At 35.0% G+C, this 14,559-nt stretch overlaps 1 protein-coding gene across 1 annotated transcript in view; it reads right to left on the bottom strand.

Annotated features, from left to right (window-relative positions):
- LOC136036259 (zinc finger protein 711-like) overlaps positions 1-13,163 on the bottom strand; it is a 34,856-nt gene extending 21,693 nt beyond the window's left edge. The window contains exons 1-4 of the mRNA XM_065718391.1: positions 12,899-13,163; positions 6,109-6,222; positions 1,803-2,553; positions 365-601 (exon numbers count right to left, since the gene is read on the bottom strand). Coding sequence (XP_065574463.1) covers positions 365-601; positions 1,803-2,553; positions 6,109-6,222; positions 12,899-13,057 — 1,261 coding nt within the window. The 5' untranslated portion in view covers positions 13,058-13,163. The remainder of the gene's footprint in view (positions 1-364; positions 602-1,802; positions 2,554-6,108; positions 6,223-12,898) is intronic.
- Between the last annotated feature and the right edge of the window lie 1,396 nt (positions 13,164-14,559).

Genomic DNA, 14,559 nt, shown 5'->3' with positions numbered 1-14,559 from the left:
TATTTTGGTCCTATGTCCAAGGGCCGTCCTCAGCAAAACAAATATATTTGTTATATTTAATATATAAATAAATATAAATATGTATTTCATTTTAGTTATATTGGCTGTATCTTGTTGTAAGTTTTCTTCTTATATATTTATGTTTTGCTGAGGACGGCCCTTGGACACAGGGCTGAAATATTCATTCTAATTATATTTCCAGTGTCTTACGAAAAGAATTCCCTATTGTTCTCCTTGTTTTTGATGTCTGTGATGGAAAGGCAGTGTGGTCTTCGTCGCTATTTATTCTTTGAGGCCTAAAGTGGAATTTTACTTTTCGCCGTTTTCCCCTTCTTATTCATAGATTGTATTCCCTGTTTCTCACCTGATAGTCTTCCACTCCTTGGAGTTCTACCTCGTGGTATTTCTTTCGCTGTAACTTTTCTTCGCTTGACTATTTTAACCTTTTCAACCTCGTTGTCATACTCGCCATTTATACTGATTGTGGTGGTATTTTCTGCATCGCTTTGTACATTTGATTTGCTTTCTTGTGTTACTTCTGATGGTACAAGTTCCATTCCCCCGTCTTCTGTAGCAACAAAAACAAAGCTCCTCTCGGGTTCTATAAATACAATTTTAATGAAATATAATGGCTTTCTCTTGTATTCAATAGCTGCAACAAGTAAGCTTTTAAAAAAACACAAAGAAATGATTTTTATTTAATAAAGGACAGAATCAATAATCAAAGGCCTCCATAATATTTAATGGCCGAACTGAGGAAGACTTAACTGAAAGCATTTTAGGCCACAGCCTATGGTAAGTTTATATTTTCTAATTGTCAAGGAACTCGAATGAAGCTGATTTAAACCATCTTTCATAAGTAGTGAAGGAAGAGCCAAGGGTTATTTGCAAAAGTTCTAATACTCTAAATTTTACATATCTGGTCCTTGGCGATACAAGGAGGCCAAATGCGACAACGTCTTTTGAAGAAGTTTATAGAAGTTATACGAAGACATTATAGTACGTTTCAAGAGCCATATATCTTATCATTACATTGAGTGGCAAAGCAATGGACAATTCCTCAACAGTCTTTAACCCCCGTGCTCCAAATTCAAAACAGAAAGTTAAGCCTAACACCTGACACGTCTTCGAAAATCCTACAATAGGTGAACTCATCCTATATATGACCTGACCACACATTTTTTTTTTTTTTACTAATTTTAACTGAGCGTGGATGACACAAGAAAACGTAATTCGCCCGCATCAAGGCCAACCTAGACCCACTCAGTGGCTTCGAAAAGCATAGATGAAGATGGAAAGTCCTGACTCGAATTGATTGAGCCACTCACAAACGACCGAGACTCCTGGCTTATCACAATGACGAAGCTACTAGACGCCAGGGAGAGCTGAGAGGCTTGAGTCCTTTGGTTCACATTTGATGACCATTTGATTTAAAAAAAAAAAAAAAAAAAAAATCATATTTTATAGTTACTGAAGATATTTTTAATATTTTAAATCACTGTAATTTTTTTTGTTTTATAGAGACGGTCAAGCCTAAATGACAGCCTACTTTTTGAAACGCGTTTTAATTTTATTTATTTTACATCGGCCTTTTTATGTGTACCTGACTTAAAGTGTGTCAATAGGAAGTTTATTTTAGCCACACCAATTGGTATTAGGTTTTTTTGAGTTGTTTTTTTTTACCCCAAATTTTCTTTGCTTAATATTAGAGTGGTTTGAATGCATTCTATATTGTCAGACGTGAATAATAAATTTATTAATGCAAACCATCTATAACTAGAATTGAGCTACATTCAGCTTACCTTTTGGATTTTCATTGTCATCCATTGCTTGGCCATCTTCATACTCTTCTGACTGAGGACTCTTGGTCCCAGAATTAGGCAAAGTCAATACTATGTTCTTCAGTTTCGATCGTCTGTCTGTAATTGACGGATCGAAAATACGCTTAGGCTTCGGAGTCCGTTTGGACCTCTGGCTAATTATCGGCTCTACTTCAGGTTTTCTAATGTCCTCATCAATGCTTGTTGAAATTTTCTTCGGTCTGCCAGCTCTTCGCTTTTGATGTTCAGTCATTTCAGTCGAGTCCCTTTCACTCTCTTCTGAATCGTCAACCTCTTCCCGTTTTACAGCATTTACATCTACTGTTTTACTTACACACTTAGTTTTGATGGTATCTAAAGACTGAACACAAGACCCAGTTTGGCACGAGTTTTCAGTCAGCAGCCTGTCCAATTTTACTGAACATTCTTTGACACTCTGCCCAGCTTCTTTATTTAAGTATCTGTGTTTTTCCTCCATAGTCCTTTTGGATAAAGGTTTTGGCCTATTAACAACTCTTAGTGCTTCCTTTTTATTTAGGTCAGATACTGATGTTTCTGCACTCGCTTCCTGAATATTTACTATTTCTTGCTCTTTCACTGCATGAGCATAATTAGATTTTAGGTGCTCATTGCAATTATCGGTTTGAACTTGAACAGAATTAAATTTATTAGAATCCGTTTGAGTGTCATGATCAACACCACTATTGTCTTCTTTCTTTCTCAGCCGAAGATCCTGCAACGGAAATAAATATAAAGTATTTTTGCATAAAAGAAATTGACCATAGGGAGAGAATGTGAAGAATATTTTCTATTACCCAAAACCTTATTAGTTATTCGATACACTTGGTTACACAAAAATGTACATTACATCCCTAGCCAGACATAGGCAAGTGGCTTCACCCCCTAGTTTATGGTGTGAAACCACTTCTCTTACCAAATTTCCAGTGAATTTAGACCTAGAAACTCATTTTATTTTAAACCTGCCCTTCCCCCTAAGTATGATATTATGCCCATGTAATTTTTGGTATTTAAATACGTATGCAGGAAGGTAAGCGCGAAGGATTTTCCTGTGAAAATTCAAAAGGTAGCATAACTTCAACAAAACACAAAAGTAGGCAAAATACGTGGGAAAAATCTCCACAAGAAACACGAAAATTTCAAGATTCTGGGAAACAGGGAACGAGCTGGTATGTTCCTTCCTCCTGATTACATGCACACAGGATGAATGGAGGAGCTTGAATCTTGACTGGAGGCTCATGCTGAAGTCAGTCTGCATTGAGTGCACAGAAACCATCTGCCTCTAGGTGATCCAGTCCTGTGCCAGTGTGAAAACTTTGTCGACTATGATGTTTGCTGCATGACCTAGTGCGCTGGGTTTTTACCCCCCCCCCCAAAAAAAAAAAAAGTTTGACTATGGATATTTTCTCTCTGGAGTTTCTTTTATATCATCTATTATTAAAATTTCTCGACACAACATCTACAGCTTTATTCTTATCGTACGTCAACACTACTAAAATATACACTATACACTAACACAAAATATTAACTGAAAAAAAAAGTTGGATTTCTGCTTATGCTGTTCCTCTCGTTATCATTTCTCTTTCCATGTAGCGTTTTTAATGTCCCAGAAATCAGTACAGGTGCTTTTTAAATCAGCAAATCTTCAGTTTGAAGTCGCTTTAATAGCAATTTACAAAGAACAACAATTTTTCCAATGCGTGAACAGGTTAGATTAAAGAGGCTAATTTAATTTTACCAAATAACTATTTTGCTACACAGGCCGACTTGCTGTAAAACAATCAGAGATTGTTGCTAGCAAAGCAGTAATAAAATTATTACTCCACTAGATAGTAGGTCTAGTGGATTATTAATCCACTAGACCATTTTCCAGACATGGAAAATTTTTATTCTCCCTAATCTCTGATCTAGTATCTAATCCGGAAAATCTCCAGCCTCTATTTGTTCTTTTCCAGAAACGTCTGATTAGCCAAGATCCCTCTAAACAGGATCCTGGCAACCAAGAAAGCAGATAATGTAAAAAAAAAATTATATCTATTTGTTTTTAAATTCTTAAGGTACTGAAATCCACTAAACCATTCACTCAAGACTGGAAGCATCAAAACTAAGTATGTTAAATTCAGTTAATGCTGACATGCAATGACTGTGCCTTTCAGTTCCATCATGCTGCTTTAATAAAGCATAACTGTTTTTCCAGCCCTAAGAGTCCTACTAGAGTAATCAGGGCAAGCCAAGAAAAATACAGAATCCAAGTTTTTTTAGCATTCAATTGATCCATAAGTCCTGAGGTAACACCACTGAATTTCTTTTGATTATACGTGCAAGCCAAACATCTCTTAAGAATAAGTTGTGCAGCTCTGTCGAGACATATCTGAGAAATGTTTTCAACTGCTAGTTACTGTAAGGTGGAATGGGTTCGAAGACGCAGACCAAAGTCTCCTGTTGAATTGAGTCAATTATTATCCTGATTATTTTTGAAAGACTGTCAAAGGTGAGAGAATTCAAGTCCAAGAGCCCTACACTGAGTGCCAACATGTCAAGTTTCTTCACTAAAGTTTTTCCATTTTTATTCTGCATTTTCTTACAGTAAACGAAAGTATGGTGCTGCTATTTAATCACAATTTCATTGCAAATTCATAAGAAAAGTAAAGATACATCAACCAGAGAACGCCTAGTTATGAAAACACCCAAGTCAGGGATAACAATTCCAGTAAAAGAATGGTAATAAAGCAGTGAGAAGAAACCTTTTAGAGATTTCCAATCATGTTTATCGGAAAATAACAGCGCTACTTTACTTTTTCCCACAAGGACACCCATTTCAAATTTACTTTAACTGCTTTAGGACAGTACACTATCACAAGCCCAATAGGGTCGAATTCGTATTTCGGAGTCAAAAATATGATAAAAAATACAAAAACTGGAAACTGGCAAAGAATGCCATAACTTCAACAAACAAGGAAAAATCAGAATGGATAATCATTAGTCAGTCTATAATTTAACTAGAAAATGTCAACTGAAAAGTTAAAAAGATAAAAACTAGTCAAAATAAACTATAAACAATATAAATACACATAACAGAAGGGGGCAGGGCTGAAACAAGTGAGTAAATACAAAAATCTGGACAGCATCACTATTCCATAAAGAAAGAGAAACTAGTGGTATACTTCGTTTATTTCCTCTGTGATGAAGGGGATATTTTTCATATCTGGAGGAAAACTGGGGACAGAATAGGAGTGGGTCTGGAAACAGCTTGAGGCAGCTAGAATCTGGATTGAGGATGATGTTGGAAGAAAATACACTCTGTGTCAAGGTCTGGTACTGCACTTTTTTTGCAAAACAAAGACACAACATAACTCTCCTGTGCTCAAGGATTTCAAATCTAGCTTTTCTTAGAAGCAGAGAGTATGGCATCTTCTCTTCTTTGAAAATTACTTGCCAAACTCTTTTCGGATGGATTCCATTTTTTTCTGTTTCTCTGCAGAAGATATCAGGGTGCCAAACTGGACAAGGGAATGGGGACACTAAATTTACTTAGGAGCTTAAGGAGGGAGATAGACGCATTAGTTCTATGGATGATATCTTTAACATGGATATTCTGCCTTAAATTAGATTAGAAGAGATTGTGACACCAAGTAATTTAAAGGAGGACACAGCTATTTTAGGAGGGATAGGGTTAAGAAAACAGGGTGAGGATTGGGGAAACACATTGGCATTATCATGGACTTGGAAGGGTATACTCTCATGTCTAAGTCCAATACATCCATCTTTAATTTTATTGAGAATGCTCATAGGGTTGGTTATTAAATTACGAGCCAAGTTTCAACAACTGTTAGGTAATCAACAAATTTCCATCTGTCATTGTTGCATAACATTTGCAATTCCTTAGCATGATTCGTGGATTAAGACTACTTTTGATCTATTTGATAAGAAGGAGGCAAAATTTCACCAGGAAAGATTCAATATTGAATTTACTGACAAGTTTCTCCACTAATATATTAAGAGGCAAAACTTTATTTTTTCAAAACTTTTTTAGAGGCAATTTTTAAGAGGCAAAACAAACAATTATTTCTTGTCAGGAAAAAAAATCATTAAGAAAGTCAAAGCATATTAAATTCTAGATCTTTCATTAGGTTTCTGAATAAGCAATCTAAGTTAATTTGAAAGAAAAAGTTGAGGTCCATAAAAACACAATGTAGGATGCATACAGTCCATTGGCTAAATGCTGACCATCCTTACCAAAGAGGCCAACATAGTAGAAACAAAATCTTACTTCAGGCAATGTCAGCTGGGCTTCACAGCATCTGTTTAAGTATGTTTTCCACTGCTGTATTGTTGATATACAGTCAAAACAAATACACTGAAGAATGTCATGATCATTACTGATCTAAAAGAGAGAGAAAAAAACAAAACAAATTAAACTCAAATACTCAAAGAACAAAAATTAAAACGTGTTTAGTTACTGCATAATTTAATCTAAGAATGTATCAATTGATTGAAAAGAGACAGATTAAATGTGCAAAATACCAAAGTGTTCTAAGGAATACAAATGTTCAAAGCATTCTATTTTGTAATATTGGCCAACTAATTTTTTTTTGCCTAGAATAGCTTGTGTTGTCTTTCATGCTTCCATTTATTTTTAACTTAATTTTCTTGTTGAATCCCTTTTTTCTGTATCTCTTTTTAAACAAAGATGGAGGTTGCAAAACAGCACAGTGAAGATCAAATCTTTTAGATCCACAAAAAAAATGTTCTGGGGGGTCGGGTGGAGATTGGTTTAAAATAAAATCCAGAAGTGCCATTTTTTACACGAAATCTTTTAATATTATGTCTGGTGCCTTGTTTTTTCTTCCAGCTAATTGCTGTATCTATTCATACATGGTTTGTCTGAAAAGTAGTAGGAATGATTTTCTTCTGCCATGACTGTACTTTGAAGCATGCACATGCCAACTGGATTCAGTGGAGGACGTTCCCAGCTAACCAACAAACGACTTGTCAGTTGTCTCCAAGCACTGGAAGTTAGGACAGGCATTTTCGCGTGACACATTTCTGTGGTTGGTGGAAGCTAAAAATGCAGCATTCGTTAGAGCAGAGGTATGCAATTAAATTCTGTGTGAAACTCGCTAAATCTCCAACAAAGACGTTTGATATAATCAAGCAGGCTTACCCAGATGTTACTTTAGCAAGAAGTAATGCGTTTTGGTGGCACCAGGCCCTTTTGGAAGGCCAGGAAGAGGTTGCCAATGAAGACAATGCTGGAATACCTTCAACAAATACTGACAATGTGGCTTGTGTGTACACAGTTTTGAACTCATACCATCGACTAAGCATTCGTTTAATTGCCCAAATGTCAAATTTACCTAAATCTATTGTTTGCGACATTGTGCTGGTGCATTTGATGTGCAAGGCATGCACAAAGATGGTCCCAAAAATGCTCAGTGATGACCTGAAATTGCTGCAAGGAAAAGTGTGGCAAGAAAATTTTAGCATATGTGAAAGAGACCCCCAATTTTGATTAGTGTAATCACAGGTGAGGTGACAAGTCCTGGATCTTTGAGGACGATCCCAAGACAAAGGGGCAATCTTCCAAGTGGTACACGTTGGTGTGTTCTCACCCAAAAAAAGCAAGAATGAGCAAATCCAAAGTGAAAATAGTGCTCATTGCCTTTTTTTACATCAAAGGAATCATCTACCATGGATTTGTTCCTGCTGGGCAAACCATCAAAGCCAAATTTTATGGGGAAGTGCTCAAGAGACTCAAACAAAGGGTCTAAATGGGTCTGACAAGACATTGCAGCCAACTGGAAGTTGCACCACAATAATGCCCCAGCTCACACTGCCTTTACATGAACAGCTATCTGAATAAGGCTGCCATCCCAATGCTTCTGCAGCCACCCTACAGACCAGATATGCTGCCTTGAACTTTTTTTTTGCTTCCTTGCCTGAAAAGGCTGATAAAGGCGAGCATATTGAGGCAAAAGAGGGAATCCAAGCAGCATGCACCATGGCTCTCAAGGCCATTCTGGAGAATGCATACCATGATGCCTTCAATGCTTGGAAATTGTTACAGCAGTGGTGCATTGATGCAGAAGGAGCCTATTTTGGAAGTTTTTTGTTAAAAATTGTAACAATTGGCTCAATAAATGTTGTTAAATTGATTGTTTTTTTTTTTTACTTTCCAGACAAACCTTGTAAATCTTTCCTGTCCTACTATTACTTTTTAAGGCCATATGCTATTGCAAAGCTTTTTATTTAAGGAAGATCATGGCATGTTTTTTTACAGTATTGCAAATAACTTTTATGTTGTTCTGATTTTTTCACAGCCAAATGAACCATCACAAACTTATCATTTTGGCTTAATTTGAGCAACAGATAACAAATTTGAATCTCTTACCAAATTTCTGTAGAGAGAGATCTATGAAAAGTTGCTATAAATGACCACATACCTGGAACACAGGGACATAATGGACACTTGGTGTGGTTAATTTGGAACTGGTGTCCATTATACCCTTGGTTGTGAAAATCAGAACTGGGAGAGTAGATGCTGAGTATTTGTTTGGTGTATACTAAATATGTTGCAAACACAAATAAAACTAGGCATGCATAAGAAAGTTAGAAAATATTCAATTGCAGGACAACCCTGTTATTTTTATCAGCTATTTGATGTAAAACTGGGACCAGTTCACTTGACAAAAACCAGCTGTTTGTTTGTCACAATGTATAGCCAGTAAATGATGGATATTCAGTTTTCATTTTGATGCACTCTCTGCCAATCTATAATTTCTTATTCATCACCATAAATGGGTATAGTCTTCTCAAATAGAGTATCTTGTTTTGGTCTTTTTCTTGTGGAATGATTTTGCCTACAAAGTATGTGATATTTATGGTAGCAGCATCTATTCTATTGAAAGCAATTCTTGAGTAAATCTTTCTTGACCCACAAAAAGGCTAAGTTTGAAAAGATATATAAAAAATCTGTCAATAAAGAGTATCACTTTCCAGAAATGATAGACTTGTTTTGTGCAAAATCACATGAAATTGTATAGCGAAAAATGTTTTAGAAACATGAATAAAAATATAATATAAAGAGTATGTTCATGTGATTAATTAAGACTTGCTACATATTGTAGAGTAAGCATGTCATCAATTCTTATTGCGTGCACAGTCTAGAATTATATCTGGAAGATTAGAAGGTAGAGTGAATTGTCATAAACATCACTTCAAGAAGAAAAAAGAGCATATAATTAGTAATTATAAAATTTACTCTTTTTGTTTTATAATGTTTCCTTCTGGGGAATTGAAACTCAAAAAAGATACTACAATCAAAATGCTACTCTTTTTGGGTTTGATATATTTCCTGCAGAAAAGAAATAGGCTTCACAATCTAAGATAGGTGTTGTGAAGCAGAATAGCATAAGATACCAAGTAGTAAGACAGCTAAGCACCACTTTAGCAGTCAAATCACCATAGAATCTCTATTATACCAGTTAGAAAATGTATTGTTCCACCATTGAATATGTCTAAATTTTCTTAATAAGAATGATAATAGCTGGAATATTTTAGCCATAAATGAAGCTTAATACTAAGTGCACTGACAGTCAATAATAGACCCTACTACTGAACACTTGTAATTATACAGCCTTTTGCCCATATTTAGGACACTACTACTACTGCAAACAACTCACCCCAGCAACAAGCCACATAAGGCCAACACAGCTATCCACACTCCTCCTTTATCCCAATCTATTCAAAGCCTCCCTCTTTACACCCTTCCAGGAAATTCTCATTTTCTTTAAATATTTCTTTATGACATCCTCCCAACCCAGAAAAGGACAACCTGCTTTCCATTCAGCTCTAGACAGTTGGCCAAAAAGGACAATCTGTCATCCTTCATCTGCAGAATGTACCCTAGCCATCTCAACCTTTCTTTCATTATAGCCCTAGAAAGTGTGATTGAACCACACTTTTCATGCAGCCTACTGTTTGAAATATAGTCAGTCAGTCAGGTATCCAAAACAATCTATATGTGTCTTCTCTGGAAAACATCTAGTAAATCTTCATCCACTTTTTGGAGTGTCCATGCTTCAGAGCCATATTTGATCACTGTCATCACTGCACCTTCCAATATTCTAATCTTGGTTTGCAGACTTATCTTCCTATTCTTCCAAGCTTTTTTTAATTGCAAAAAAACACCCTGAGCCTTGGCTATTCTACTTTTAATATCTTCACTGCTCCCACCATCTTTACTAATAATACTACCAAGGTAAGTGAAGCTGTCCACCTGATCACTTTTTTCATAACACAATGTCACCTTTTCATCTTCACTTATTCCTAGCCTTAGTGACTTAGTCTTCTTAACATTAATTTTCAAACCTATTCTAGCACCCTGAACTTGCAAAACCTCTAAAAGTTCATTCATTTTCCTCACATTTTCATCTAGGATGCCTAAATCATCAGCATAATCTAAGTCAGGAGAGTTTTTCCTCCCCATTTGATTCCATGGTTTCCCATTGCATTTCCTATGCTCCTTAAGACAAAGTCTATCAAAACAATCCATATAAAGGGAGATAGAACACAACGTTACTTAACTCCTGATTTAATAAAAAACAAGCTGCTGACATCCTTTCTTACACTAACTGCAGCAGTATTATTCTCATATATAGCACTAATTTATTTGTCTGGTATACCATAAATGATAAGACCTTTGCTAAAGCTTGTCTGTCAAGGGAATTGAATGCTTCCTCATAATCTATAAAACTGAGGACCAAATGTGTTTGACAGCTAAGGCACTTCTTAATTATTAACATAAGAGTAAAATTTGGTTGACATGTCCTCTACCTTTCCTAAAACTGCACTGTTCTTCTCTTAAAACTTTGTACATAGCATCTCTCACTCTAAAAAGTATGATATTACTAAGTATTTTGCTATCTACAGAGACCAGACTAATGGCTCAATAGTAACAACACTCACTCTGATCACCTTTCTTATACAGTAGTTTGATCAAGGTTTTCCTAAAATTGTTAGGTACTTATCCTTTTTCAAAAATATATTCATAACTCTCAGTAACTTATTTCTAAACTTGGGGCCACCATATTTAAGAAACTCACTTACCACACTATCAGAACCTGGAGCCTTATTATTTTTTAATCCTTCAGTACTGTCTCTAATTCCTCCTCAAAAAACAAATCTTGCTTTACATCCAAGGTATCACAAACTTTTGCATTTTCCTCTATATCTTTTTCTGGAACTGTATCTTGGTATAGACCCTTCTGAATTATAATAAATGCTTGTGGGATAGATTTTTTTTTTAACCCTTTAGGAAGCTTAAAACAGACCACAGAAATCAGAAGTTTAAAAATGTTGCTAGAAGGGCATTGAAACATCAAAGACAGTTGTTCAAGGACTCATTTGAAAGCTAATTTTTATGTCTAGACTATGCTTAGTAAGTCTTTAACTTATTAGAGAAGACTATAGACAACATGATAAGTTACCTTTTGCAGCCCCTTTAAGGGCTAAAAAAAATCCTTGGGATTGATTATAATACCTGGAAAGAACATAACAAAGGTACCAAGCAATGTATTCATTTTTTTACTGGCTAAATTATAGGTTATTAACAAAAACAAACAAAAAATTTATAAAAATGCCAGAATGCAAGTATAGCTTTTTTAAGTTTTAATGTTAATGAAGTCTGGTAAATTTTTACTTTATAACATAATGTAGCTAGAATGAAAGTGAATATATGACTTGATGCTTTTTCATAATTCAAGTCACTTCTGGAGGAAATTACATTTTCAGCCCTTAAAGGGCTCAAGAAAGCCCATAGTAACCATAAGTTTAAAAGCATGTTTCTAAAAAACAAACTGGCAAGTGAGAAAGAATACCTTTTTGTGGCTGATTCAAGAATGATAATTATTGTTCCCCTTAGCCTTATTAGTAAAATATTATTTTGACAACAAACTTCATTTAAAGAGCTATAAAACATCAAAATTGTATCAGTTTTACTATGAGGTAGTTTTGAGTGATTTCAGGCTCTTTTTAAAAATTCTGCAAATGTGTTTTCTGAAAAACAATTTATTGTTAAAACTAAGGAAATTAATAATTATAATCCAAGAATCAGATGCTAATAGCAATTTTTTCTCACTAGCCATTATTTTTCATACATATTTTTAAACTTACTACAACTATGGACTGTTTTACTATTGGGTTGCCCTATGAAGGGCTCAAAATGCAAATGCCCCCAGAATTGATGACTGAACAACAAAAAAGCATAAGAAAGGCCATCAAGTAATGCATTCACTTTCATCCTAGCAAAATCATGCTGTTAACAGCAAATTCACCAAAGGTTTTACTAGACTGCAACCTAGTCATCTAATCTTAACCATCTGCTAATCTCACCTAGGCTATGTGAAACTATCTAGGCCTACATTACATCAAGTTTAGAAGTCAACTAAGCTATTCATGCTTACAATATATAGAGTCTAACCAAAATATAGGTCTAAGATTGGGGACTATCATTGGGATACTGACAATACTGCAAGATGGCTAATTTGACAGTGTATACATACTCATCTTTAAATTAGCCAACCAGTACTATAAGCTTAGGAGCCTAGCTAGACATAACAAACATGTTAAGAAAACTATTCTAACTCCATAATATGTAGAATAATCATAGTTAACACATTTTTCAAGGGGAGAACATACATCCTTACTTCTTTCCTTTGGTTTTGAAGTTTTTCTAAGGAATTCATGAATTTCTTAGAGCCTAGGCTATATATTTACAAGGCATGTATCCCTACCCTCTAATGTGCAAATATATCCAGAATTGCATCTGGAATCTGAAAAGACCTGTAACAGTCATTAGCATCACAAATAAATTTACCGCCATATTAGCCATATGATGAATATCTGGAATACTGGGGAGTAGCCTATCACCCTAGTCCAGGGCTTCCTTAGTCTGATACAAGCTCATTAGGCTACATGAGAAAAAAAACTCTAAAAATACTACATTTTTATTTGGTTCTTTTAAGTAAAATCAAATCTTAATCAAAACCTCCCAAATTTACCTTCACTGAGAAAAAGTCACAAATGAGTGGCAAAATGGGTTCTGGACTTGTCTCTTCAGACAGAGCAACAAGAGTGTCAAATATTGAATATAACGAACTAGCGTCTCCAAAAGAGCAGCATAATTTGCAAATAGATTCTGGCTGAATTTTAGTCTCCATTTCGGGCTTGAAACTAATCAACTTATGTTAACCATACTATAGACTTGCAATAATATTTGAAATCCTTGCTTAGAGATACATTAGTCTTTTCTTCGCAGAGATCACAAACAATGCCATCTGACTACGTCTTTTCAGGCATATTTTTCCGCGCTTTTCAATTTTTCAAATCCAGCTGTTGCAACACAATGCAGGACCGACGCAGGGACTTGGGTAGTCAAGAAGTGATGTTAGTCGTATTACTTATTTATTTGCTTCATTAATGCTGTTTAGGATTGGAAAGATAAATAAGGCGTATTTGAAGTTCCATTTTCTAGCAAAAGTCCAACCTGGTAATTGAAAGGCTGTTATTACATGGCCGACCTTGCATAAAAATGTAATCATGGAGACAAGTTTTAGATGAGCTATGTTTCATTTTCAAAGGGATACCAGTTGATTTTGTTCATTTCTGGCCCTTGTTAAAATAACCATTATTTCAAATACTCTTGAGTCAAATTGCTGCGTTTTTACGAAGAAATTTTTTGTATGATCCGTAGGGATCTATCCACTAGCTAATATCTGCTCCTACATTATGACTAGTCAACATATAGTTTGTATGCAGTGAAAATCCTTGTTCCAAAAATTAATTAAACTGACAGATAATTTTTTTGTGCACTTTGTAAGCCAATTATATGTGACAAAAACACCTTGATGACTGAAAATACCATTTTACTATAAGCCAGCACAGCTTGCAAAGCTAAGCTTGTAAATAGTTTCCTTCAATCCCAGTTTAGTCCTTTTCATCTGAACAGGCGTGCAGGATCGATTTGGTGTGGTCACTTTCCTATTTTTGGAGCATCCGTCATCCGTGGGCCGTTTGACATAAGAAAAAAACTAGCTTGTTTAAACTGTGGATGAAAAGATAAATTTAAACATCCAGCAGGAAGTATACCTTAAATACAAATCTATTTCAACAAGCCTCTCAAGTCAGACAGAAATAACTAATAAATTTTAATCCTTATTATTCTAAGTTTATACCAAAGGATTTACAAAATACTTTGTTTAAGCATAACTTATTATTATTTTGACATAAACTCATAATTACAAACAAGCAAAAAAGATGGAAAAGGATGACTAATCTTTCAATGTAGCTGAAATCTTGAATTATTTATTGCATACCCTGTTTATAATATAAAAACTACCATAACATTTGAAATTTACGTTATTATTTACGAAGAAGCTGAATTTATTGCGCTTTAAAAATGGAAACCAATTTTAGGCTATCTTTAATTTAACATCCTGACTATTATCAGTGACAATGCTTTAGCCTTGCCAATAGTAAAAATTCATAAGGTTTCATTGCATTATTTACTTTTTTTTTTACTCAGTAACTTTGTATAGAAGGGGTGATCGTCAAAGATTTGAATGGGACTCATTCGATTGAAATCGAGAGGTTAATTCCCCTCCTTAAGAATCAGATGGCAATCAACCTCTCTCTTAAGCTTTTTTTAGCTCTTTTCCACCCA

This window comes from Artemia franciscana, chromosome 15, assembly GCF_032884065.1.
Source record: "Artemia franciscana chromosome 15, ASM3288406v1, whole genome shotgun sequence".
NCBI lineage: Eukaryota > Metazoa > Arthropoda > Branchiopoda > Anostraca > Artemiidae > Artemia > Artemia franciscana.
Note: the sequence above shows the minus strand (reverse complement) of the source record. Positions and strands in the feature narration are given on the sequence as shown.